The 26,841-nt window shown below is 40.6% G+C and overlaps 1 protein-coding gene across 1 annotated transcript in view; it reads left to right on the forward strand.

Annotated features, from left to right (window-relative positions):
- Positions 1 to 26,841, forward strand: part of SLC24A3 (solute carrier family 24 member 3) — a 271,916-nt gene that overhangs the window by 217,213 nt on the left and 27,862 nt on the right. Inside the window, exons 7-14 of the mRNA XM_069954804.1 lie at positions 5,576 to 5,650; positions 15,712 to 15,737; positions 16,893 to 16,946; positions 19,639 to 19,772; positions 20,830 to 20,990; positions 21,745 to 22,012; positions 24,362 to 24,528; positions 25,679 to 25,793. Of these exons, the coding sequence (XP_069810905.1) occupies positions 5,576 to 5,650; positions 15,712 to 15,737; positions 16,893 to 16,946; positions 19,639 to 19,772; positions 20,830 to 20,990; positions 21,745 to 22,012; positions 24,362 to 24,528; positions 25,679 to 25,793 (1,000 nt within the window). The remainder of the gene's footprint in view (positions 1 to 5,575; positions 5,651 to 15,711; positions 15,738 to 16,892; positions 16,947 to 19,638; positions 19,773 to 20,829; positions 20,991 to 21,744; positions 22,013 to 24,361; positions 24,529 to 25,678; positions 25,794 to 26,841) is intronic.

Raw genomic sequence — 26,841 nt, forward strand, 5'->3', positions numbered from 1 at the left:
ATAATTTCTTAATTCCTAAAGAAGCACATCTGCCATCTCTGTACAGTTACAGATTTAGCTCTGCTGCATGGACAAACTCAATATGAATTTACATCTATTACATGAAGCTATATACTAAAACTGGTCTTCTTATAATTACTTATGTGCATTCAATATGAAACCAACAAGGGAAAAGTAAAGAGACATAAAACATGGTAAACTATGTGATATTGTCTGGGTAATACATTGGGACTCATTTACTAACAATGCGTCAATTATAAGCAGTTATGCTGTCGTTTGTGTTGTTTTTTTTGTGCCAAATTCATTAATGTGGCGCACACCCTATGCAAATCTGGAAGGTTTTTCATAGGAAAATATTAAAGCCCGACCATCCCTCGATACTAGAAGCGGATACTTTTTGGAATAGAAAACCTGTCACAAAATGAGTTTGCTAAGTAAATCTGTTGTTTGTGGCAGGATTTGACCACACACTCACCACACGCCCAGTTGTCTGGTTTTTGGACAAGAATTATAGGTTTGTCAGGAACACATTAGTATATCCCTCCTTGTGGGCCTGTAAAATTATCACATAGGAATGGACTAACAAGCAGCTTAAGATCAGATTGTCTTTCATATCTGCTATAAACTCATTTGGCAAAATGCAAATAATGAATTATATTAATGGGCACAGTATATCAGTGTTTGTGTAATTCCTCTTTTATTGCGCTTCCCTGTAGCGCTGCCTGTGTATGGGCCCTGTGTATTGTGCTGATGTGTTTAGACATAGCAAGAAAAGTGCTAGCACATAGTAATAAGCACTAAAAATAGGTATTTATTGCAAGAATGAAAGTTATAATATTGACTGGTTGACTTCTTGCCCTTTACTTCAGCTCCAGTGTGATCTCAAGTGGCTAAAGCTATATAATCACTAGACAGGGTTTCTATAAACTACATGTATCTTCTGTATATAGGGAAATTGTTGACTTTCTTACAGTTGCTTTCAATACATTAGCCTTAAGAACTGACTGTTGACCTATTCTCTAAGATCCGCACTTTAAGACTATATATTTAATTAATCTGTCAGTGGTTTCAATGTTATGGCTGATATAATATATATGTATATATATTGGAATTAATAAACATTACAATCATACAATAATTAGGTGCCCTTGCCAAGCCACCATCAGTCATGCTATTACCAGCCGTTACAGTACATTTTCCATACAGTAAACATCATTGGGTATATGACATGGGAATTCGAGATCACCTTTAATGAATCCCAATTGACCTACTAGTTCCTTCTTTGCCTAAAGGGTTGGAGCAGAGGATCTGCCTTGGTTACTGAGATGGTGGTTTATAAATAACAGCTTCATAGCGGTTCGGGTTTCCACAAGGAAATCAGCATTGTTAAGTCTATAGAGTAATCAGTGGAACAATGTGGATGTGTGACCATAGAGACATAGACATCATCCGTGTTATCACACTGCCACTTGCAGCATAACTGAGTGCTGTGTGCAAGTGGTAAAATGGTATATACAGATAATCTGGATACTAGTTCCCATATTCCAGAACCAGCCTATATGTTCCCCTTGCTTTATGAGCAGCCTAGACACCTGTCAGTCAGGTATGGTGGCGACCTTCGCCTTGTTTGACTTTGCTCGATCTGTGTACGAGGCTTTTACCACTTCAGGTTGTCAATTTATATATAAAATTCTTGTCTTGAATATTGACCCAGGAGGGAAATTTTCCATTTATAAGGCAGATTAGTTTATGCCCTAAAGGTGGATCAATGGAGGGAAACAAAGTCATACAGCTGCCAATTACCTTCATTCACATCTTATACTTGTCCCTGGTTGAACTTGAAGAACTAAGTAACTATGTGCTCCCTGCCATTGTTGTGTTTACCGCCATGGTAGCAACCATTGATTGATTCCTTTCTAAGGGCCATGACCCATGCTTCAAGCATATAACACTAACAAACCTACCAGCAGGACGAGCCTGTTCTCATTAGGTTTTTACTCTACATTTATGCTCAGTTCCACATATGCTTATTTCGGCCAGACTGAGGCCAAAAGAGCACCCCATAGTCTCCTCCTGGCTAATGTACATCAGTAAGTTGCAAATAAAAGTAATAGAATATAGTAGTAGACTAGACTATTTCATATCATGGTATCCTGCAAAAACACAGATATGTTTAAAGGCGATCTGTTAGCTGTATATCATGCTCAGAGCTGCAGACATGGGCATCTGATTGGGAGATAAAATGAATGATACCTGTCTTTTAGCTCTTTTCGCAAAGTTTTAAAATAAAAATATCTTGCCAAGCTAAAGTGACAATAGAGGTCATGCTGAGCTGCACCATGCTGGCCTCCTCCCTCCCCCACCCCTACCTGTTTGGCTTCTAGCACTGAGCCTAGTACATCAGTCACTCATGTCAGAGAAGGGTGGTAGAGGGAGGAGGCATGCATGCTGTAGTTCAACATGGCCTGTATGACACTTAGGCTTGGAAGGAAAACAGGATTTTATACCTTTGCAAACAGGTATTTGCTAAAAGGAAGGTATCATATGTTTTACCTCCCAATCAGCTATCTGCCCATGTTTGCAGCTCTGCGTATTATATAGAGCTGGCAGAAACCCTTTCCCAGATATCTCTCTGTACTACTGGTGGCAAATGCCATTGCAATCTTGCTCTGGTCTCCATTGTACATATGCTTTCTCCGTCACCTTCCTTTATAACATTCAGATCTACCAACCTCATCAGGTAAGGACTCGGTAAATTGTTATCCATTGCGATTTCTGTTTTAAAGATCATTGTGACACAATAAAAAAATTTATGGTACATAACCTGTCGTTGATGTTGTATGTGCCTTGAACATTTTTTTTTTACACCTGTTGGCGAGGTTTGCAGGCCGTCTTATATAATAATGGCCGTCGTAATCTAAAAAAACGTCATACAAACTCTGTTGAGATCTTCCAGAAGAGAAGGCATAACTTCTCCTAGTCCAGTGTATACTGAAAGTTATACAGTTAGTTAGGCTAGTTCAGTGTGTTTCAGGACACTGTTCAAGCAAGTCCTAAGGTTATGTTCTCATTTCAGGAACATATTGGGTAAAGGTGGCCGTCTTGTTAAAAAGATGCCCACTAACAATGATCAATATTTCCAGCCGCCTGTTATGAGATGACCGCCTTCTCCAATATTTTCCTAAAGTTGAGACTAAGCCTAAGTGTGACTGCAGGAGTGAGAGGAGTAAGAAGACGTTTAGTCCATGGGGGTTAGGACCCCATATCCTTCTATAAGGACCAGGGTACTTGCATTATGACTGCCGCATTGCAGCTGGGAACCACAGTACCAGTTAGACAAGAAATGAGCATCCTGGGCTCTGAGCTACACTATGAGGCAAGCAGACAAGACCGTCCTACCTCTGAGCTACACCATGAGAACTGTGAGCCACGCAATGTACTACCTTCATTGGGAGAAACTGTGCTACTAAGAAGAGCTAACATTGCAGAGAGTCAGAACACCCCTATGAAGGGAATATACACATTGGGACAACCCTACTCCAGTCTAAGCCAGACCTGCCTAAACCTTGGTAGTGGAATTTTGCCTTAATTTTCAAAGTATTACCAATGATCTTCAGTAAAGACAACTGTGAGTCATTGCTGTTGCAAGTTACCCCTTTGTGCCTTGCTCTTATTGTACACTACCATCAAGTGCACCTCAATGACAACCATCCTGGACCATCCTACCAAATTACAACTGTGCCAGCCTAAAGGCCCTATAACACGAGATGATTATCAGCCGTATTCGGATGATATCGACCATTACGGACGATAATCGTCTTGTGTAATAGAAGACAACAATCAGCTGACGTGAACAATGTCGGCTGATTGTTGTCTGTCGTCTTCCAACATGTTGAAAGACAAACAACTTATGGGCCTATTTCGCGGAGCGATAATTGGACTAATCCGTCCGATTCGGCCAATTATCGCTCCGTGGAATAGAGACAACGATCAGCCGATGATCGTGTCATCGGCTGATGGTTCATTTAGGTGCAAACCTAAAATCATCGGTCACCGACTGCGCATTGCTACGTGGAATAGCGGTGTGCAGGGGGCGACCGACGATTTAACAAACCTGCGCTTCTTCTCCCCGGGTCCCGCGCGCAGCAGCAGCTTCGGAGCGGCCTTGTCTGAGCTGACAGACTGCTCAGCCAATCACTGGCCGGCCAGTGATTGGCTCAGCGGTCTGTCAGCTCAGATGAGGAAAATTGTCTTCTACTCCATGAAGGTTTTGGACTATAGGGTAATGTGCTGAACTGGCTACATAAGTGAGGAAACTAACCATAGCAATCAATTCCTTCTCTTTTTTTTTTTTTTTTTTTTTTATTTTAGTTAACACCAGTTTTTGATATTAAAATAATATATGGCTATGATAGCTATATATAGAGAGAATTCTCATCTGTAGTTCAAGTGTTGCACCATGTGATGTCCTATTATTAATTTGCTTCTATCCAATAGAGACCCTTTTGCACGCCAGCAAATCGTTTTAATAATCCTTTGGTTCTTGTGTGTTACATTTTCTTTTGTGTTACACTAGAGAAATTGTTAACAAACAGCGAGGTGATTGTTTTACCTCCCACACTTTTTATAGGGAACATTCGCCCACTGCGATAACAAATTAAATACAGTAATGATGCCCACTGTTCAGGTTCAATTGTTAAGCATTAGGTGAAAAGAATTATAATGTGAGACTTACCAGCAGTAGCTGCACACCGTTCTTTTTTCGGGCATTTTCATGGGAGATTATGCAGAATTGCTAGTTATATCCAACTTGGGGGTTGTTCAGTTTGGAAGAAAACATCTTAGGTACAATCTGAGTACAGTGCGTAAGTATGTTAATGTAAAGTGCAAAGACCATTAGACCTAAGCTCATAGCCATGACTAGAGGACGTCCTATACATCTTGGAAAAAAGGTTCCGCCATTATCATAGATAGGGAGTCTTTACTGTAAGTTGCCTTCCTCTGGATCAACAATGTAGGGTTAAAGAATGGACTCTGAGGACCCTTGTTATTGTTTAATTTTAAAGTAATTCTGTATTGTATACAGGGTCATATCATAGACAAACTTCCGTACTTTATTATCTGCTAAGACAACGCACTAGGTGTTATAGCCAGTTGACCATACATGTGTATGTGTGGGGGAGGGGGGAGTAGAACTAACATTCATCTACACATCTTTAAGGCCCTATTACACAAAGCCATTATAGGCTGTATTCGGTCGATAATCGCTTCTTGCAATAGAAGACAACGATCAGCTGACTTGCACAATGTCAACTTATCGTTGTCTTTCAACAGGCTGAAACGCCAACGATCAGTCTGGCAATTGTCTGCTGCCGTTGCTCCGCGTGATAGGAGCGGCGGCAGCAGACCGCTACTGTCTCCTATGGGCTGCCTGGACGATCTGACGCCCATAATTGAGTTGCTGTTCCCAACATAAAAACAGCAAAATGCAGATCTAGTATATATCATTGCACAATAAACAATGAAATGCTTTTACAAAGTTACTCAGCCATGTTTTTTTTCTCCTCTTTTCCAGGTGGTTGTCCTCTCATCGTGGTGTTTGTTACGAGATGCTAGCTATTACACCTTGTCTGTCATTGCACTAATTATAGTAAGTACATATATTATTGTAAAATATAACTTAAAGGGGCATTTTGTAAAAAAAAAGTTTTCAAATCAACCGGTTACAGAATTTTCATTTTAAAATTGAAAACATTTGAAAACTTGCCATAACGGAGGAAAAAATAACAAACTCCAATTTTATTTTTTGGGAAAAATTTAATTTCATTCATTAAATCCCTGATTCCCCGTTTGTATACATGGGTGGCTGTTAGTCATTCAGTAAGACTGCCCAGAGGGTTCAGATTGATAAAAGAAGGAGGGGTTGTGTGCGTAGGATTATTGCACAGAATTATGCTATGCTATTTTGTACTTTTTTACTATGCCTGTATTCACTTGTTACATTCTGTAATTGGAAATTTCCAAACATCACTTTATAAATAATTCATTGTAGCTTTGGGCTTTCTCCCGAGCACCTGTTCTGGTTTTTGTTTCCATTCGAAGGTATTTATCAGCCGTCTCCAAAAGTATTTATCAGCTGTTCGTTATTTACAAAGGAATCTCAATTCACTTCTTTTGTGTGCTACATGCAAATCACCACGAATACTCATGAGCCGGCTTCATTCTCATTCTGGGACCGATACACAGGTGCTGGGTAAAATTAAAGGGGCTTGGCATAGTTATTTTGTAGGTACCGCTACCTTGCCATTGGTACCTCTGCAGTTTATAACAACCAATGCACAGTACACTGCTTCTGTTATTACAACTCATTCTTACCCATTTCTATAATAGTATATAAAACTATTCATGAAATAAATTGAACCTTTTTAAAATAAGACACAGGAGCCTAGGTAAGTATGAGTATATTTTCTATTTTGTACAACAAGGCAGATTATAGGCATAGAGGGGGAATTTATCTATTGGTGTAAAGTGAAACTGTCTCAGTTGCCCCTAGCAACCAATCAGATTCCACCTTTCAGTCCTCACAGACTCTTTGGAAAATGAAAGGTGGAATCTGATTGGTTGCTAGGGGCAACTGAGACAGTTTCACTTTACATCATGTTTGATAAATCTCCCCCCAAACTATAAGGCTATGTTCGTGTACTCTTTTGAGCTACATTTGGAGTCCTTAATAGCTAAAAAAAAAAAAAAAAAGGACAAAAAGCAACAAAAAAATAATAATTTTTGCTTCCATACCTTTTCCCAGCCATTTGTGGACAAAAATGAGGAAACACAGCATTTGAATATAGTGTCTCACTCATGGTCCATACTTAGGCTATTCAGCACTATGAAAGAGATGGAATTGCCTTCAAAATTGATATAGCAAAGATAGGACTGTGACTGTAGTGCAAGCAGCCAGGTCCCTTTATATTGCTGATTTATGGGGGTCTCAGAGCAGTATCAACCAAGCATTTAACCAAGTGCCCCCCTTCACCTTCAGGCTATGTTCACACTATGTATAAGTACGGCCGTTGTTGCCATCGACAACAACGGCCGTACTTTGTGAGGTGTGGACATAGCTTTATCTTCTGTGGGATCCCGGCCGGAGCGTATACACACCGTATACACTCCGGCCGGGATCTCGTACGGGGTTGCAAATAACTGACATGTCAGTTATCTGTGGCCGCAATTCAGCGAATTGCGGCCGCAGAAAGACCTGTAAGTTCACACAATGAAGCGAGCGGCTCCGGCCGCTTGCTTCACTGTGTGCTGTGGAGTGTTTTGATGCGGGCGCATCAGAACCCTTCGGCCGGAAAAATCATCCGGCCAGTACTTAAGTACCGGGGTCACGGAACGGCCGGTCTCTTACTGAATGTAAACATAGCCTCAATGTGTATTGCATTTTTTATTCAAATTTTTTCATATTTTGTTTTCACATCCCGTCAAAAAAATGCAATACTTTAGGACCAGTTTACACAGAGTAAAATCGGCAGACTTCCGCAACGGAGCGCCTGCCATCTGTTTCAATGGGACGGCTCGCGCGCCTCCACTCCCGACGCTCTCCGCGCTAAGAATTGACAAATCAATTCTTTGCGCAGAGAGTGACGGAAGCGGAGGGGCACAAGCCCTTCCATTGAGACACAGTGAGACACTGAGGTAGACAGGATTCTGCAGCAGCAGAATTCCGCCGCTTTTGCTCAGTGTGAACATACCCATACTGCGAGACACATTAGAGGTTCGGCAGTATGTGTCATATTAACATTTTGCATCCTTTCCTTTACCCCTCCTAAATTTTTGACCCGAGCACCACAATGCAGTATCATGCGACTTGAGTTGTGCAATGTTTGTGCCAAGTATAACATGACGCCAGTCATTGCTAAGTTACCACTGTAGAACAGGCACTGGAGCCATTGGTGCCGCTTATAGCTGGGTCTGATAATGAACACTTTAACACTTTTTCCAGTCTATTTCTTCAGTAAAGTACCTGTTGTTTGAGTGCTTTGCATCATCGATGCACCGGCCTTACAGATGGAGAAGAGTCAGTGCCGTACCGCTGCCGGTGGCGTCTTCATGACAAGACATCTTCTGTCACATTGCCACCTTAACCTGCTTAGCTGATTGAAACTTAAGTGCAGTTTGCATTACCATAATTAACATAATCTCAGGCTCATTATACAGTCAGTCCAACAGCTGCATGAGAAAGCCGCATATTTTCTTTTTTAGTCTGTCTGCTAGATAAGGAAATTGTTGACTGCAAAATATCCTTATCGAGCAGTTGCAGCTGAAACGATTTGGCAGGCGACCAATAAGTTTATATGAACGGGATTTGGAGGAGATTCTGTATGAATGATACATAATGGCTGTGCATTACATATGGGAAATGATGTGCAGATAATTGATTGTAAACAATACAGATACATAATTGAGTCAAATCCTTTTGTTACAGATGAGGGAAGGACAGCGGCTTTTAGCTCGCTTCCAATTTCTCTCTGTAATAATGGATTATATGGATTATTCGGCATTTCTCAATGTGACACCTCCGGTGATGTGCCATCTTTACCCTCATTCGGAGAATGCTTGCGCCATTTGTGTTGCTGGTTTTTTATATCATCTGGCATACACATTGACCTGGATTACCCAATATACAAAGAGACAAAAGCGCCAATAGATGAGTCAGCTGTTCCTATTCCCCCCGCTTCTGCTTGCTTTGGTCCAACATGGACCTTCTTAAACCATACTGTATCCTTCACATAACCATTTACTGGTACAGAAAATGCTGCACGAAGATGGGGAAATGGGGGTGTATACATATAAATGGGTCGATGTGAAAAATAACTCAGAATAAGCTCTGACAATTAACTCTGTATAAATGTATATACAGGGAAAGCTGTCAGTCTTTGAGTAAGACCACCCACTAGGTTCCTGAGCCCTAAATCTACATATGGAAGATGCAGAAAGGTTGAATTGCATGCTAACAGGCTTCATGTATATATATAGTCTCTTACATTCACTATGAAAGCATGGAAATAGTGGTGAAAGCAGGGACACCCAAGAATCCTTAGATAGACTTGGCTACAGAGCTAGCTAAGGGCTGTAGCCAACCTTTTAATGCTTTTTATTGATGCATTGTACTCACTTTGGTGTTAGAAAAAACTGTGACATTTTTCTTTATCTTCTGAAACCTCAAAGACATATTAGGCTGCTCAAATCTGCCAGATGGGCTATCTGATAGCTGAAGGTCCTTTTACATTATATGATTTCTTGGCCACGGGTGAACCACAAAGAGCACCAAGCACCAAGAATAGCACTTGTTTGCAGTGCCCTTACATGACACATGTAATCACGCGGCCAGGCTGCAAAAAATGATCCTTGTATCATTTGTGCAGCTCTGAAAACTGACAGCATAGATATGTATATCTGTGCTGTCAGTTTCCAGATCACAAGCAGCAGTGTATACATACATTTGTGCTGCTTGTGATCCTGCAATCCTGTTTTCCTGTTCTTTGGCCGCTTCTCTATTAATTGAATAGCGGCCACACAAAACTACAGTGCAGACAATGTAAAGTGCGGCTCCAGCCACACTTTACATTGTCGGCTATAGTTAATTGGAATGCTGGTACACCTGAATGTGCCCACATTCCAAAAAAGAAATTAAGTTCATCCAGCCGCTACTGCAGTACAGGCTGGGATGAACTTCACTGACACCGGGCGTTCTGTGACATCCAACTTCTCCAACTATTGGGAGTCAAATGGCAAGTGTTTAGTTTTGACTGAACCTGAACTTTGGCAGGTTTGCTCAAAACTAGTAATAAACATACAAATTGTGCTCATCCTAGTTCCATGGTTATGTGGGAAATACTTGTCCAATATATATGGCCAGCTGTGTACCAAAATATTCTTGTTGAAGAGAATTTCTAGAACTCCAATAAACTATTTTTCTAACATATGAAGTATTTGGGCACACGTAAAACTTCTCCTAAATTACCAATATAAACCTCATGCATTCATTGTACATTTGCAAAAAGTAAATTTAAAAGACTATTACTGCCGGAACAGCCATGTGAATCCAGGCTTGACCATTCCATCCCTACTGTTTTGTTAGCGCTGTTACATATTTATAAGGCTTTAATCCAGCAGATGAGGAGGTTGTATCAAAACCATCTGTTTATAGCCTTAGTTTTCAGTGGACTCCCGCTATCCAAGAGATAAAGGGAGGATTCTTGTTCAAGTTACAGTCAACTGCAGCCTAAAATATCTGTCATTGCCATCTGATAAAGGTTCTCTAAGCGAAAACCGTCAAATGTGTTGACTTAAAAAGAAATGGTATCCAGGCGTAAATATGGCAAACAACTGCATAAGGGTCCACCAACCACACCATGCTCAAGTCATGGCATGAGCACATCTTACTGGCAACTACAGTGTTTGCAGAAAATTGCTAGTGACCTCGATCACAAGGTTCTTTTCAGCCTTAGGGCCTTATTACTTGTTGGCAAGCGAGTGCCGACCTGTCAGGCATGTTGAAACATGTTGAAAAACAACGATCAGCCAACTTTGTGCATGTTGCCTTTTATCACACAAATCGATTATCGTCCGTAATCTGTTCTGGAGCGTAGATGGGTAATGAATACTGTTTGTTAAATTGTCGGCCATGCATTGCTTTTGCACGTAGCGATGCGCGGTCGGCACCTGATGATTTTAGGTTTGGGCCTAAAGAACGATCCTCCAATGATGGTTTCATTGGTTGATCATTGTCTCTATTACATGAGCAATAATCAGCCAAATCGGGCCAATTCTGCCAATTATCTCTCCATGTAATAGGGCCCTTACGTTAGCGCCAAAGTACCAGTAACTTCCACATTGTATAAAACACTGTAGTGTTTGGTGGAACTTATGATTGGTGGGCTGTTGTGCATTGCCAGACTCTGCCTGCACCACTGAAACCATCTTACCGGAGAAGGAGATGCCAAGCGTTAGGCTTTCCACTGAAATGATAGACAGCATTGTGGGATTTAGCGTTGCTCCATAACTATAGGTGGAAGCAGGAGAGGTTATGAAGTGCAGACTTCCCCATCATTTGCCAGAATGTGGAGTAACCAAGTGGTATAACAGAGAGGCATGCTGAGGGTGCTTTTAACAAGTAGGCCATAATGCAGCCCATAATGCATGTTAGACACCTGATGCCTTGGGATCATATCCATGTCTGACCGGTGGTAATCCACGAGTGAGGCAGGTATGGCAGGCTGTGGCAGAGAGTAATCTCCTATAGACTCATGTTGGCACAGCAGAACAGGCAATTCGGTACGACCTCACTGTGGTGGGCATTCAAGCATTCTCAAGCTCAGAACTTTGTCATGCCACTGTTAAAATCTTTTGTATAAAAAATTTGGGAAAGGAGCACCCCTTAAATTTATATTCAGCAACCAACTCACATGTTATCTCTCTCTTCAGTTTCCAATTCCACAAGTGTGTAACCAATTCTTCATTCTTTATTGATTCTTACATTCTTATACAAGAGTCAATGCATTGTGACTACTCCTGGTGATCTTATTCATGGTCATACTACCATTACACCTTGTGCTCCATTTAAAGGGGTAGTGATCACTTGTAGTGTAGTGACAATACCTGCAAAGTGTTTGCAGCCCTGACCTCTGTGTCCAGCTACCATTTGCAGGTCACGGGGTCACTGAAGTCAGCGGTGTATAGCAGGCAGTATAATTTATGGTCACTCCATAAAACATGACGCCTCTAAAAATCTGCCACCTGAGCATACACATAGATAGGAGATAGATAGATAGATAGATAGATAGATAGATAGATAGATAGATAGATAGAAGATAGATAGATAATATATAGATAGATAGATAGATAGATAGATAGATAGATAGATGATAGATAGATAGATAGATAGATAGATAGATAGATAGATAGATAGGAGATAGATAGATAGAAGATAGATAATATATAGATAGATAGATAGAAGATAGATAGATAGATAGATAGATAGATAGAAGATAGATGATAGATAGATGATAGATAGATAGATAGATAGATAGAAGATAGATAGATGATAGATAGATAGAAGATAGATAGATAATATATAGATAGATAGATAGATAGATAGATAGAAGATAGATAGATAGAAGATAGATAATATATAGATAGATAGATAGATAGATAGATAGATAGATAGATAGAAGATAGATAGATAGATAGATAGATAGATAGATAGATAGATAGAAGATAGATAGATAGATAGATAGATAGATAGATGATAGATAGATGATAGATAGATAGATAGATAGATAGATAGATAGATAGATAGATAGATAGATAGATGATAGATAGATAGAAGATAGATAGGTAGATAGAAGATAGATAATATATAGATAGATAGATAGATAGATAGATAGATAGATAGATAGATAGATGATAGATAGATAGATAGATAGATAGATAGAAGATAGATAGATAATATATAGATAGATAGATAGATAGATAGATAGATAGATAGAAGATAGATAGATAGATAGATAGATAGATAGATAGAAGATAGATAGATAGGAGATAGATAGATAGATAGATAGATAGATAGATAGATAGATAGATAGATAGATAGATAGATAGGAGATAGATAGATAGATAGATATGGACATACCACCCTGGTATATGCATTGTGAGTAAATCTAACAATTGTATACTGCAGCACTGAGATAACACTGAACATGTGTCCATACATTTTCCTTGTTTCTATTAAACAGTGAATTGTGAACAGATGCTGCATTTCACACAAGTGTACGTGTTATTGATGCTCACAAAAGCCAAAGGAATGATTTGTGCGAATAAACCACTGCTTTATTGTCCCTTCAGGCTACTAAGTTGTGTTCATAGCTCCGATACAGCTGTAATTTCTAACGCATTTCGTCTGACTTCAGATTCTTGTAAATCTCCCTTTAAATGAAGAATGGTTGTATGTGTGACAGTTGTGCGTCCCTGAAGTGGTGCACTTTGGCCATAAACCACCTCTGTGTATTGCTAATAGGTATTTAGATCTGGGAACTCTTCAGAAGCTGATGGCCCCAGAGTTCAGGAAAGCTATCCCATGTCAGCAGCTCGCCCCTTGTAAACTATCAAACCGCTAAAACAGGAATTAAAATTAAAAATACTTAGGGGTTTTTTTCAGCAAAGGTAGTGAATTTGGCTTATGGCACCATCTTTTTAGCTCTTTTTTTAAGAGAATGTTTAAAGGGGAAGTCTGGCAGTTTTTAAAATCCGGCAGCCGGCAGAGGGGAATTTGATCAGGAGTATGAACTCACTTCTCCCTGTGGCCACGGTGAGTGGCGGGACAGGCTTTGGGGCAGGCCTGTCTTGACTGATGCACTGGCTGCTCAGCCAATCAGCGACTGGATCAGGATCCCGTCCCAGTCACTGACTGGCTGGGCGGCCAGTCCATCAGCCGGCTTGTGTCCAACTGGGTGTCCCGAGGCTGGTCCTACTCCTGATCAAATTACCCCCTGCCAGCTGCCGGATTTTTTAAATGGATAGACTTCTCCTTTAAGCAACTCCTTGTATTCCCCATATAATAACAATCCTGGATCATCTTTTCTTTTACTGCTGGGTTGTATTGTTCCTCTATTATTCTTACTAGAAATGAATAACTAAATATACAACTGGGTGTAACCAGTTGGGGGGGGGGTCACTACACTATCTAATCAGACCTGACAGTGTAGGGTCACCTTCCTTCCCCAACCTGGTAGTACCCAGTTGCCTATTTAGCCTTAGAATTTATATTAAAAGTGATAGAGGAACAGCACAGAGCTATAGGAATAGGTGATCCAGAATAGTTATATCATGGAGGAATACAAGTATCGGAAAAGGCCCCAGGTGCTCCTTATTTTTGCTATTATAGGATTTTTAAAAGATAGTTACAGAATAAAAGTATAAGTGGTTTATAATGCCATTTATACTCATCACTAAAATCAGAAGGATAATCATTAGAGATGAGAAAACCTGAGTGTGCGGCGTCTGAACCTGAGCGTGCGCCATCTGATTACCGGTGGCTGAAGAAGTTGGATGCAGCCTTAGGGAAGCCTGGAAAACATGGATAATAAAGTCCATGTTTTGCAGGGCTGCATCCAACTTCTGAAGCCACTGGTAATGAAATGTATGCTCAGGTTCAGACGCAGCACACTCGGGTTTTCTCATCTGTAATAAACATATATAGAGAATATAAAAAACAAAGATAAGGAAGAACAAAATGGAAAACAAGAAAGAAAGCCACTTCTTTTTACGTCCTATTTTGACCGTGTATAAGGCGATCATGGGGCTGCAGAGAAATGATACACAGTAGCAACCTGCCATCTAGTGGTCAAAGGCATGGTTCATGTATTTAGCAGAAACACTGGTATCAGCCATGGAGATGAACGGTCATAAAATACGCAGGGGATTTGTGAAAGGGAATTTTCAATCTAAAAATAAAAATCTAAGTAAAGGAGAATATTTTTATAGTCCAGAATCAATGATCTTTCCTTTTCTGGGATGTATTCTCACACTATAGAAGAGTACTGTGACCTCTCTTCTTATAATAATAATAATAATAATAATAATAATAAAAAATAATAGTAAAAATAATCATGGGGTGGGGTCATTTCTTCTAAAGTGCACCATTTTCACCACTATAAAGAGAGACAGTGCAAAAGGAGTCTTTCTATTGTACAGCCTGCTTCTTTAATCATCACAATATTTACTTGAGAGGCAGGGGTCTCATAGGAAATACCAAAATGTCAAGGTTTTTGACACCTAGGACAAAAGGGTTTAATGTTTCCCTCTACCTCTGCTCCCTTTGCATCCTGGTTAATCTACTGTATATATAAATATGGTCCAAAGTGAGTAATGAGAGACTTTTATAGCACTGTAAAATGTGTTGGCACTGTAAAAATAGAGACATTTTATTATATGGTCCTGTATACTAGGATTCTAATTGAACCTGCTCCCATCCTAGATAGGTATCTTACTTTGGTGCTGAAAGATAATGTTTCTTCTCGAGGAAAACACCAAAAAGTGTGTGTAGATGTACACGCCACTCATGCTTTGGTAGTTTTGGTGCAAAGTAGCTCTATCCTTAAAGGAAAAAGTTTGCTCACTGGTGACACCTAGAAAAATCCCAGTCATGTTCTAAGGCTCCTTAAAGAGGACCTCTCACCACTACCAGTCCTCCTGTTTTGGCCATGAAATAACAATCCTGGATCATCTTTTCTTATAGTTCTGTGATTTGCCACTCTTCTATTATTCTTACTAAAAATGAATGACGAACTGGGTGTTACCAACTGGTGGTGTCCCTACACTTTCTGACACTATCCAATAAGAGCTGACCGTGCCAGACTGTGTAGGGACTGGTAACACCCCCAACACCTGCTCTGGAAAGTTCCTGTCTCGGACAGAGGTGGCAGCAGAGAGCACTGTGTCAGACTGAAAAGATAACAACACTTCCTGCAGGCCAGGAAGCAGCTGATAAGTATGGGAAGACGTAAACTACAAATCTATATAACTTTCTGAAACCAATTGATTTGAAAGAAAAAGATTTTTTCTGGATAACCCTTAAAAATACCTTAGTATGGTCCCTAAATGATCTCTGTATTTGCACTGATTTCATCTTTTTTCTTTTATTTCCCACAGTTTATATATGATGAAAAAGTTGCCTGGTAAGTAAAACACTCAGTTGACTCACACATTCAGGGTCATACTAGGGGATCAGTTTAGCGGAGATCAATATAACCATTAAAAGTGGCTCTGTGCTAACGTCTTGATCAACCCTCAAAGATATCTTCAAAAGTAAAAAAAGATAAAAAGTTAGAAGAGAAGAAGCTTCTCATGGCAGCAGATAACAGCAGGGAGGGTGAGTGAGAGAATTATACAGCAACTCAGATTATGGAGAGGGAGAGAGGATCCTAAAAAGCAAGTCAGGAGTGGGGAGAGCAGATACAAGGCTTTTTACATGGGAAAACCTATCATTACTTTCTTGCTGCTGGTTCCCAGTGGATTTTCATTGCCCCAGCAGATTTAATCGGTAGATATTTCCCAATACCCAAACAGGAAAAGATTTATTTATCAAGATTGGTGCAGCGGCGAGAAACCACTCGTAGGGGTGAAGCCTGGGGCGTAGCTAGGATTCATGTGGCCCCATAGCACAAAAAGTGTACGGAGCCCCCCCCCCCCTATAACTATAAGGGCCTATTAAGAGCCTTTATGGTTAAACATAGGTGCAGGAGCAGACTACCCTCTGCTTAACCCCTTATGTACTGCAGTATGTAAGTGACCCAAAGATCACTTACATGCTGCAGCACAAAAAAGTGTTAAAAAGTAGAAGACAAGGAGCTCTCTGCTTCACTGCTCATGCACTGCTAACCCCTGACCTGTGCAGAAGCTCTTAGAACAGAGGGTTATCAGAGCAGTGAAGCAGAAATCTCTGTTTTCTGCTTTTTAACCCTTTTTTGTGCTTTGTCCCTGACCCTGTGTAACTTTACAGTGCCAGGTCCTACCGGCAATGTGCATCAGTTCCTCAGCAGTTTTCTCACACTTAGCAAAGTTTTCATCAGTGGAGAGCACTCCGATGAGCACCCATGCCCCTAGTGCTGCATTTTAGAATACTGAGGGGGCCAGTCACACTTGCGACCTCTGCGACCCTTGTAGTTACACGGGGGACAGCCCAGATTACTTGGTTTAGACAACATGAAAGTGATAACAGGTTGCTCTTAGAGGGTGCTGTTGGGATGGGACTGAAGAGTTTACAGGGTATTTTGTTTGTTTTGACTGTCTTTACCGGTGGTCTAAAATCTAATATTATTTCTTTTTTAAAGGTGGGAGTCTGTCATTCTGGTCACAATGTACGCTATTTATATTCTTATAATGAAGTAAGTCATTTCTATGTTATTTGTTATTTCTTGCTTGTTTTCTTTACTTCACTTTTTTGACATCAGAAAGTGACATAAAGAAGAAAAAAAATGTTGTGTGCATCAAATATCAACTATAAAATATAAAAAATCTAATACATAAGCCCAAGTGTTTTCTACAATTCCGAACATTTCCTATTGTGTTTTGAAGAATCATTAGGTCATAACCTTTAAATGTGTCGGTGGTGAGTTCTGATGTCTGTGGCCTAGAGTGTGAAAACACCCTATGTGTCCCCAGTGTTCCCTGAGATGGGGAGCTGTCAGCCCTCCAGCTGTGGAAAAACTACAATTCCCATCATGCTTTGCTTTGCCTACGATCATAGTTCCCTTCAGCAATTGCTACATTGGTGGTTAACCTGGAATACAATCTCTCAATGCTTTTTGGACCATAGTAATGCCCTGTGCTTCAAAAGCGACAAGGCTACAAAAAGGGCATAAGGTTGTCAAAGCTTGTTTGCCATCAGGCACAAGCGGTGCCAAACTAGCACTGCTTGTGCCTGATGGCAGTGATGCGCGGTCAACGGCTGATAAACGTGTTAAGAAAATAATAAAGTTTATACATACCTGTCCACACTCTCTGGTGCTTCAGCCCTCTCTCCGGTATCTTCCTGGCTTCTGCCTGCTTCCTACAGCTGCCAGTGGAACCTAAGGGACGGTGAAAGGCCGTCAAGTAGTTGAAAGAGTCATTGACCGAGATGGGACAGCGCTGCGGCCAGTGATTGACTGAGCAGCCTGTCACTTTAAAGGCAGTCTGTAGTTCTCGTGGCGGCTGCAGACACGGGCCGAAGCCTGGAAGTAGGGATGGTCCGAACCTGCTTTGGTTCGGGTTCGTAAGAACCCGAACTCTCGGAAATGATTCCCGCTGTCTGCCCGCTCTGTGAAGATGTATCCCATTTTTCCAGGCGGTCCTCCCGCTGTATCCATCCGCTGCACGGAGCGGGCAGACAGCGGGAATCTGATGCCGAGCATTCGGGTTCATACGAACCCAAACCTCGGCAGGTTTGGACCATCCCTACCTGGAAGACACCAGGGAGCATGGACAGGTATGTATGAACTTTATTATTTTACACTAAAGTAAAGGACTGCACAAACATCACAAGGAATATATACATATACAGCCCCTGCCACCCCACTCTCAAGATGTCAGCACTAGCATGGTGTTCATGGTACAGTATAGATAATGTCATGATGCCCTAATTTAAGCAAAACTGCAGTAAAAAAGCTGTGGTTTTTTTTGTACATCCTGGCAGAACTGTAGCCAGGAAACAATATACCACTAACAGTCTAAGGCTTTTTGGGCGGCCATGGGCCCTCTAGGAGATCAAGGCCCCGGGCTCCCGCCTGAAATGGACCTATTATAATCTGCTACTGTCTATGGGTGTGAAGGTAAGGCCCTTTTACATGGGCTGATTATCGGTAACAAGCGTTGCTAGAAATACTCATTTGGCCAATATTTGACCCATGTAAAAGAGGCAGCTGCTCGTTTTTTTATTGTGTCATGTAAAAGCACTGCAAACCAGCGTCAATCTCACTGATCGGCGTTCATTTGTGCCCATGGATGGTCGAAGATTGCTACATGTAAGAAGACCTAAAAGTGTCACTGTCGTTTTATTTTTATTTTTTTTAAGAAATCAATAGTACAGACGATTTTAAGAAATTTTGTAATTGGGTTTATTAGGCAAATATGCCATTATCTGCATTCAAAGACTTTCCCCAGGTCCCCCCCTCTTCTCTCTCCTCTCTCTCTTCTCTCTCATTCACTGCTCATTATCAGGAAATCTCGACTCTTTTACATCAGTCGAGTCCTGTCTGATCTATGGAGTGGGGGTAGGTTAGTCGGCAGCGGAACCTGTGTTAAAGCCGGTATTTAGAGGTCAGAGAGGTCAGTGCTGACTTCAGAGGAGATAGCCCGGTGATGTAGCTGTAAATTAACTCTTTGTTGTCCTGTTTTGGTGCCCCATCTCCCTCCACCCATCCCCTCTCCATAAGAGAACCATGAAGACAGGGGGGAGAGCTTCAAACTGCTTTTTCATGATAAAAATGCATTTTTCGGCGAATAAAAATCGCCTGTACAATTGATTTCTGCAAAAAAAAAAAAGTAAACGACTTGAAGGCTCCAGCACTGTCCATACAATAACAGGAGGCTGAACTCTTTGTCCTCTTCTCCCTGTTCTCTCCCATTGTGTGAGTAGGCTGTCCCTGAGTAAGGGTAGCTGCTAAGCTATCAGGGATGCTTTACGCATAAAAACCAACACAAATGGACAGAACACAGCCTCCCTTTGCTATGTTAATGCAGCCGTAGAACAATCATTCATGATTTTTGGACTCTAGCTATATTGACACACTGCTTTTTATAGCAGCACAATCATTCTCCGTGCTCCGAATGTGACAAGGCTACACAAATCAATGCTAGAAATCTGCCATCATTATTGAAGTTAGGGCATAAGGACGTCAGGGCTTGTTTGCCATCAGGCACAAGTGATGCCAACCTCGTCCTGTACATAAAAGCTCAAAATATTCTGTTTACAGCTAAACTTCAGAACGCTCATAGCTCAAGATGGTAATTTGTTATGTCATATTTTAAGAGATTGCGGCCCATACGCTCTTACAGCTAAGTATCCTGAGTAATCCAGACCGTTTTTTTTTTATCTAGATACAACTCAAATATACACCAGTGCTTCGAAAAGAGGAAAAAAGGAGGAGGAAACCTGGCAAATGGGCTGGCAAGTAATGCGGAAATAGACGACAACATCAACTGTGACGCAACTGTAGTGTTACTAAAAAAAGGTACCGTAATTGTGTAAAATATTGATTTATTGGGGGGGCTGTAAAGTAGAACTGGCTCAGTTGCCCCTAGCAACCAATCAGATTCCACGTTTCATTCTTCAAAGATTCCTTGGAAAATGAAAGGTGGAATCTGATTGGTTGCTAGGGGCAACCAGTTTGATAAATCCCCCCCACTATCCGTATCATTCCTGTATATTGTAGTGGTATTCTCTTATATGGCAGAGACAAGTAAAGTAAAGTACAGAGACAAGTACCCAGTTTCTTTTCAATAAAGGAATAATTTAAGGAGTATTCTGGCACATAGAAACTTTTTTTTTTATATTCTTATAATAAAGTTAAATAGCTTTGTAAAATAACTTTATTAATGAAAAAAAATTGTATATTTTTTTTTTACATTTTCACATTGAGTGGCAGCAATGAGGTCCCGTTCACACTAAGCAAAAACGGTTGAATTCCATAGCGGAGCTCTCCGCCGTGGAATCCTGCCGTGCTCAGTGTCCTGCAGTGTATAAATGGCAGAGCGCGCGCCCTTGCTTCCTCTCCTTTCCACTCAAAGAATTGACATGTCAATTCTTTGAGCAGAGAGCGGCGGGAGCCGAGGTGCGCATGCTCTCCCATTGATACACTGCAGGACACTGAGCACTGCAGGATTCCACGGCGGAGAGCTCCGCCATTTTTGCTCAGTGTGAATGGGGCCTAAAAGGCGACATGGCCTCCTCTGTTGCCTTCAACAGCCGTTCCATAGCACATCATCCCTTTATACGTATTGTGCAGGAAATGTGTAAATGACTCCTAACTGTGCCGAGATCAAGGCTTAAGCAGCCCTGCAGTCCCCAACACAGCCATTGGTGGCAGAAGAGGGGATTATCCCACCTAACTGCTGCTTATTGTAAACAATTAAAAAATATACATATATTTTCTTAGTAAAGATTTATATTAACAAGTTATATAACTGTATATGTTATAAATGTATTTACTATCTTTATTGTTCCTATGGCCAATAATCACACTGGTCTCATTTATCCAAGAATCATCACCCCTTTGTTTCTATCTATAGGAAACTTTCATCGTAAAACCTCAGTGATCATGGTAGATGAGATACTTTCTGCATATCCACACCAGCTATCATTTTCTGAAGCCGGCTTGAGGATCATGATAACCAGTCACTTCCCACCAAAAACTCGTCTCTCCATGGCTAGTCGCATGTTAATAAATGAGGTCAGTATATTGAATACTGGGGCTTAGAACATCTCGCTGCCTGTGAACAGCTGGCCATTACATCACCGGTTATGATAGCGTTGGTCCCTGAAAAATAGTACAGAACATTCCTACCAATGCAGAGAACAGATAAACTGGGTGCTTAGAGTACAAAAATATAGTTACATAACGTTATGAAGGCAAACTAAGCTCACAGTGCAAAAATATAGTTATACCGGATAGGCAGGTAACATAATAAAGCAGAGCACAGGTCTCTCCATCATGTTCCATCAGAGCCTGGACATGGGGTAGATGTATGCACATAGAATCATAGTCATATGACAGTGTTTAAATGAATGACACCCATAGCATAGTAAGATTTTTTAGTTCCTTTTGTTATTTTTTAGCGTATATATATATATATATATATATATATATATATATATATATATATATATACGAACTGGAGAGAATGGAACGGCTGCACATCCCATCTATGGCTGATACTAATGCCGCTAGGCCTATATTAAAAATCAACACCAGAGTGTCTGTATATGAATTGATCAAGCCATATTGCCCCGGGTACCACCGCGCAGGTCCTCTGGTCCACACGGGTCCCTACGCTATATATATATATATTAGGAAATTTGTCAATAGAAGAAGCATTGCAATTTGCCAATAGAGGACAAAACCAGATCTGTCTCCATTCCTGTAGCTTTGTAGTGTATTTTTGTTAATATTCTGCCTAACGTCTCTACCGTCCGTTCCTTTAAAGAGACAGAGATTAATAAACAGCCGGGCCTACGCCAATGGGGAATCAGAGGTTTCCATTAAAATTCCAATTAAACATGCCGTGGAGAATGGTACGGGTCCTGGGATGTCTACTGAAAGAAGCGCAAATGGCACACGGAAAGATGAAGACGTCGCCGAAGCGGGCAATGAAACAGAGAATGAAAATGAGGACAATGAAAATAACGAAAATGATGAAGACGAGGAAGACGATGACGACAATGACGGACCTTTCACACCTTTTGAGATTCCTAGTAAGTCTCAGTGGTCTATGTGATCTGTATTGTCTGGTAAATTACTACACCGAAGCTATGTGAGAAAGTTATGAAACACTGCGAGAAAACGGATCCCAATGCTTCCTTTACTTAATCATTATGAATATATATTTAGGCTATGTTTACACATAGTATTTCCATCAGTCTTTTGGTCAGTGTTTTTTAACCAAAACTAGGAGTGGTTTGTAAACACAAAATATGTGCGAATGTTTCCATTATAATTTTTGTCCTGTCAGTTCCACTCCTGATTTTGGTTGAAAAAATACTGATTAAAAGACTGACGGAAATACTATATGTGAACATAGCCTAAAGAAGATTTCCTACAGATAACAATGAATAAAAAAACTAAACTTTTAAACTTGCAACCGTTCCAGCCCCTCTGCCACTCTGGTGTCTCCCAAGTGACATCCGATACCACACCACCATAATAGTGTCCCATACATGATTCTGCAGCCAGTCATTAGCCTTATTGGTCGCTTCCTGCATGAACTGCATGGGACTACTGATGCCGGTGAGTGGCTGCAGTGTCATATGTGTAATGTGCAAGACATCCTCACAAGGGCAGTGAAGGCAGCACTGGAGCGGTAGTGAGTTCAGGGGTTGGAAATGTTTTTGTATTTTTGGCAGTTTTTGCTAACTGTAGGAAACCCCCTTTTAACTATAGGCCATGTTCCCACTTTGTAAGACACCATCAGGGTCACGGAATGGCCCGTGTCAGAGAAGATCATCCCAGCCAGTACTGCAGTACCGGCCAGATGATCTTTACTGCCGTTGATTTCGGATGCGGACGCATCCCTGCGCGCCCGCATCTAAATTCCCTGCTGTTCACAATGTGTGAACTGACAGGGTTTTCTGCGGCATGTCAGTTTTTTGCGGTGCTGCTAGGGATCCCGGCCGGAGTGTATACAATGGGGGAGATTTATCAAACATGGTGTAAAGTGAAACTGGCTCAGTTGCCCCTAGCAACCAATCAGATTCCATCTTTCATTTTCCAAAGAGTCTGTGAGGAATGTAAAGGGGAATCTGATTGGTTGCTAGGGGCAACTGAGCCAGTTTCACTTTACACCATGTTTGATAAATCTCCCCCTATGTGTATACACTCCGTCCGGGGTTCCTTAGAAGGCAGCACTATGTAAGTTCCGTAGTAATCACGGCCGTTGTTACCATGGCTGTGATTATTACGAAACTTACGCAGTGGGAACATGGCCATAAACTGCATATAGAGTCAGTCAGAGTCAAGCCCGTCCCATACCTATGGGCGCCATCTGCTATATGCAACTAAAACCTGCTGGTAATGAACAACATAGAAGATGTTGCTCAAATGCCCCCAATCAGTAGTGACCACTAGCGGCCTGTTTGCAGGGTGTGGACCACAGTGTCACAGCAGCCCAAGGCCTCTGCCATGCCTTAGAGCAGGAATGGGGAACCTTCGGCCCTCCAGCTGTTTTAAAACTACAATTCCCATCATTCCTGATCAGCCAAAGCTTTAGCTGTGGCTACCCAGGCATGATTGGAATTGTAGTTTGGCAACAGCTGGAAAGCCAAAGGTCCCCCATCCTTGCCTTAGAGCCTGTACCATCAGAGCATCGATCTGATAGATACGCATTGAATTATTAAAGTCTCTTGTTTTTAGAATTTTTCCATTTTTCCCAATTAAAAAAAAAACATTACATATTTTGTCATATTTTGTTATATCGCCACATGCAGAATTGTCTAAACTAATAAACTATAGCAATACTGATTCTACACAGTCAGCAATAATAATAATAATATTTATTTGTATAGCGCCAACAGATTCCGCAGCGCCTATTTAAAAATATAAATACAATACAGGTTATATTTATATTAAATTATACAATGAATGAATTAAAATATTAAAAGTACAGAATTAGAGACCTGCTCTCGATAGCGTACAGACTAGGGACAGCAATGGAAACAAGAAAAAAATACTTCACAATAAAAAAAAATTGCTTATTACAGGACATGATCCATCAGGCAGCTCTGCTGAAATAAAAAATAAGAGTTATAGAGTCAGAATATGGTAATTTTTTTTTAAGTAGTAAAACATACGAACAACTGTACAAATTAGATGTCACTGTCGTAGTTGGATTACAAATCCCATACTTTGTAACGTTTACAGAATTCTATACGCCTACAGCATGTAATTCCCTCTGAATACCACTAGGTGGCACTAGATGATAGAAAAAGAGCATGTACTTATCACTGTACAGTGGCAACAAAGCATCACAGAAAACACTATAGCACAGGTGCAGATTAAGATGGTTATTGCTTATTCACTATGATGGGTTTTTTTCTGTCTCCTAACAGCTGGAAAGGCCAACAAACTTAAATGGGTGGTAACTTGGCCATTAAGTTTCCTTATGTATTTCACTGTACCCAACTGTGCTAAACCTCGATGGGAGAAATGGTTCATGATTACATTCATCTCATCGTCTATGTGGATCGCAGCTTTCTCTTATGTAATGGTCTGGATGGTAAGTAAAAAAAAGGACATTGCAATAATCCATGATGACATGATCAATGCTGGATTGCTGCATTTGCTGGTTCTATACCAGTATAATCAGTGTTGTATTGCTGCACTTACTGGTTCTCTACCAGTTTAATCAGTGCTGTATTGCTACACTTACTGGTTCTATACTAGTACAATTAGTGCTGGATTGCTGAATTTACTGGTTCTATACCAGTATGATGAGTGCTGGATTGCTGCATTTACTGGTTCTATACCAGTATGATCAGTGCTAGGTTTCTGCATTTACTGGTTCTCTACCAGTTTGATCAGTGCTGTATTGCTACACTTACTGGTTCTATACTAGTACATTTAGTGCTGGTTTGCTGAATTTACTGGTTCTATACCAGTATGATGAGTGCTGGATTGCTGCATTTACTGGTTCTATACCAGTATGATCAGTGCTGGATTGCTGCACTTACTGGTTCTATACCAGTATGATCAGTGCTGGATTGCTGCACTTACTGGTTCTATACCAGTATGATCAGTGCTGGATTGCTGCACTTACTGGTTCTATACAAATGGAGATTGCAATCCTGGGGCAGACAGAGCTATGATACCTAAGGCATCCTCTACTATACACCTGCATATACTAGGCTAGGTTCACACTGCGTTTTTGCAATCCATTTTTTTCATACGTTTTTTTGCAAAAAAGGAAGAAAAAAACTGATGCATTTGTGTGCATCTGTTTTTATCCGTTTTTCCATTGACTTCCATTGTAAAAAAAAAAACAGATCAAAACGGATTCGGGTTTTTTTTACACTACTTTTGTGTCCGTTAAAAAAAACAGATCCATTTTGATCCGGTTTTTTTACAATGGAAGTCAATGGAAAAACGGATCAAAACGTATGGGAATAGTCAAGTTAAAATAAAGTTCAAAGAGGTAATAGCTAAATGTCAGGAAATAAGGTAAAAGATCTTACATAAAGAGATCCTAGATGTTACAGCTATAGATGTTGGCAGCTATAGTGACAGCCTTAACAATAGAAAAGACAATATGCTTAATAAGTATCAACACAGGTTCATATTGTAGCATAGTAAAGTTTGTAAAAAGAATGTATAGAAAGCATTCATACATGTCTGTTTTGCCCCTGCCTTACACCATGCTTGATTTGCAGGTCACTATAATCGGGTTCACCTTAGGAATACCAGATGTTATTATGGGCATCACCTTCCTGGCTGCTGGAACCAGTGTCCCCGACTGTATGGCCAGTCTCATAGTTGCAAGACAAGGTTTGTATGCCTGGTGAACTACATGGTCTCTTTTTTCTTATTATCCTTAACTTTACTTAAAGAGTCACTGTCGTGTGTTTTTTTTGTTTTTGTTTTGTTTTGTTTTTTCAAAAATCAATAGTCCAGGCAATTTTAAGAAACTTTGTAATTGGGTTTATTAGGCAAATATGCCATTATCTGCATTTAAAAAAAACTTCCCCAGGTACCTCCCCCCTCTCTTTCACTGCTCAATATCAGGAAATCACGTCTTGTTTACATCAGACATGTTCTGTCTGTTCTATGGAGAAGGAAGGGGGGAGGAGGGAGATTAGTCGCCAGCAGAGAGCAGAGAACAAAGGATTACACAGTGGGAGCTGTGTGAAAGACGGTATTTAGAGGTCAGAGAGGTCAGTGCTGACTTCAGAGGAGATAGCCCAGTGATGTAGCTGTAAATTAACTCTTTGTTGTCCTGTTTTGGTGCCTCATCTCCCTGCACCGCAACCGCTCTCAATAGACAACAATGAAGACAAACTGCTTTTTCATTATAAAAATGCATTTTTTTGGCTAATAAACCTAATTGCAAAGTTTCTTAAAATCGCCTGTACTACTGATTTCTGCAAAAAAAAAAAAAAATTAAACAACAGTGACGTTTTAATTTGTAAACATAGGTCTGCATGCTACAAGGAGTTATGGGATGGTAACAGGGTTTCCTATTTACTACCATTTAATTAAATGAAACAATTGATATACTGTGTACTCTGTATACAGTGTGTGTATGCCATATATCAGATCCTGAATATTTGGGCTGCATGGCTTGACATGGCAGTAGTGAATAAGACTCTTAAAAGGGGACTCTGGGAAAAATCTTCTTTCAAATCAACTGGTGTCAGAAAGTTATATAGATTTGTAAATCACTACTTTTTAACAATCTGAAGTCTTCCAGTACTTATCAGCTGTTGTATGTCCTGTAGGAAATGTTGTTTTCTTTTCAGTCTGACACAGTGCTCTCTGCTGCCACCTCTGTCCGAGACAGGAGCTTTGCAGAGAAGCAGCAAATCCCCATAGAAAA

This window comes from Dendropsophus ebraccatus, chromosome 15 (assembly GCF_027789765.1).
Source record: "Dendropsophus ebraccatus isolate aDenEbr1 chromosome 15, aDenEbr1.pat, whole genome shotgun sequence".
Lineage (NCBI taxonomy): Eukaryota > Metazoa > Chordata > Amphibia > Anura > Hylidae > Dendropsophus > Dendropsophus ebraccatus.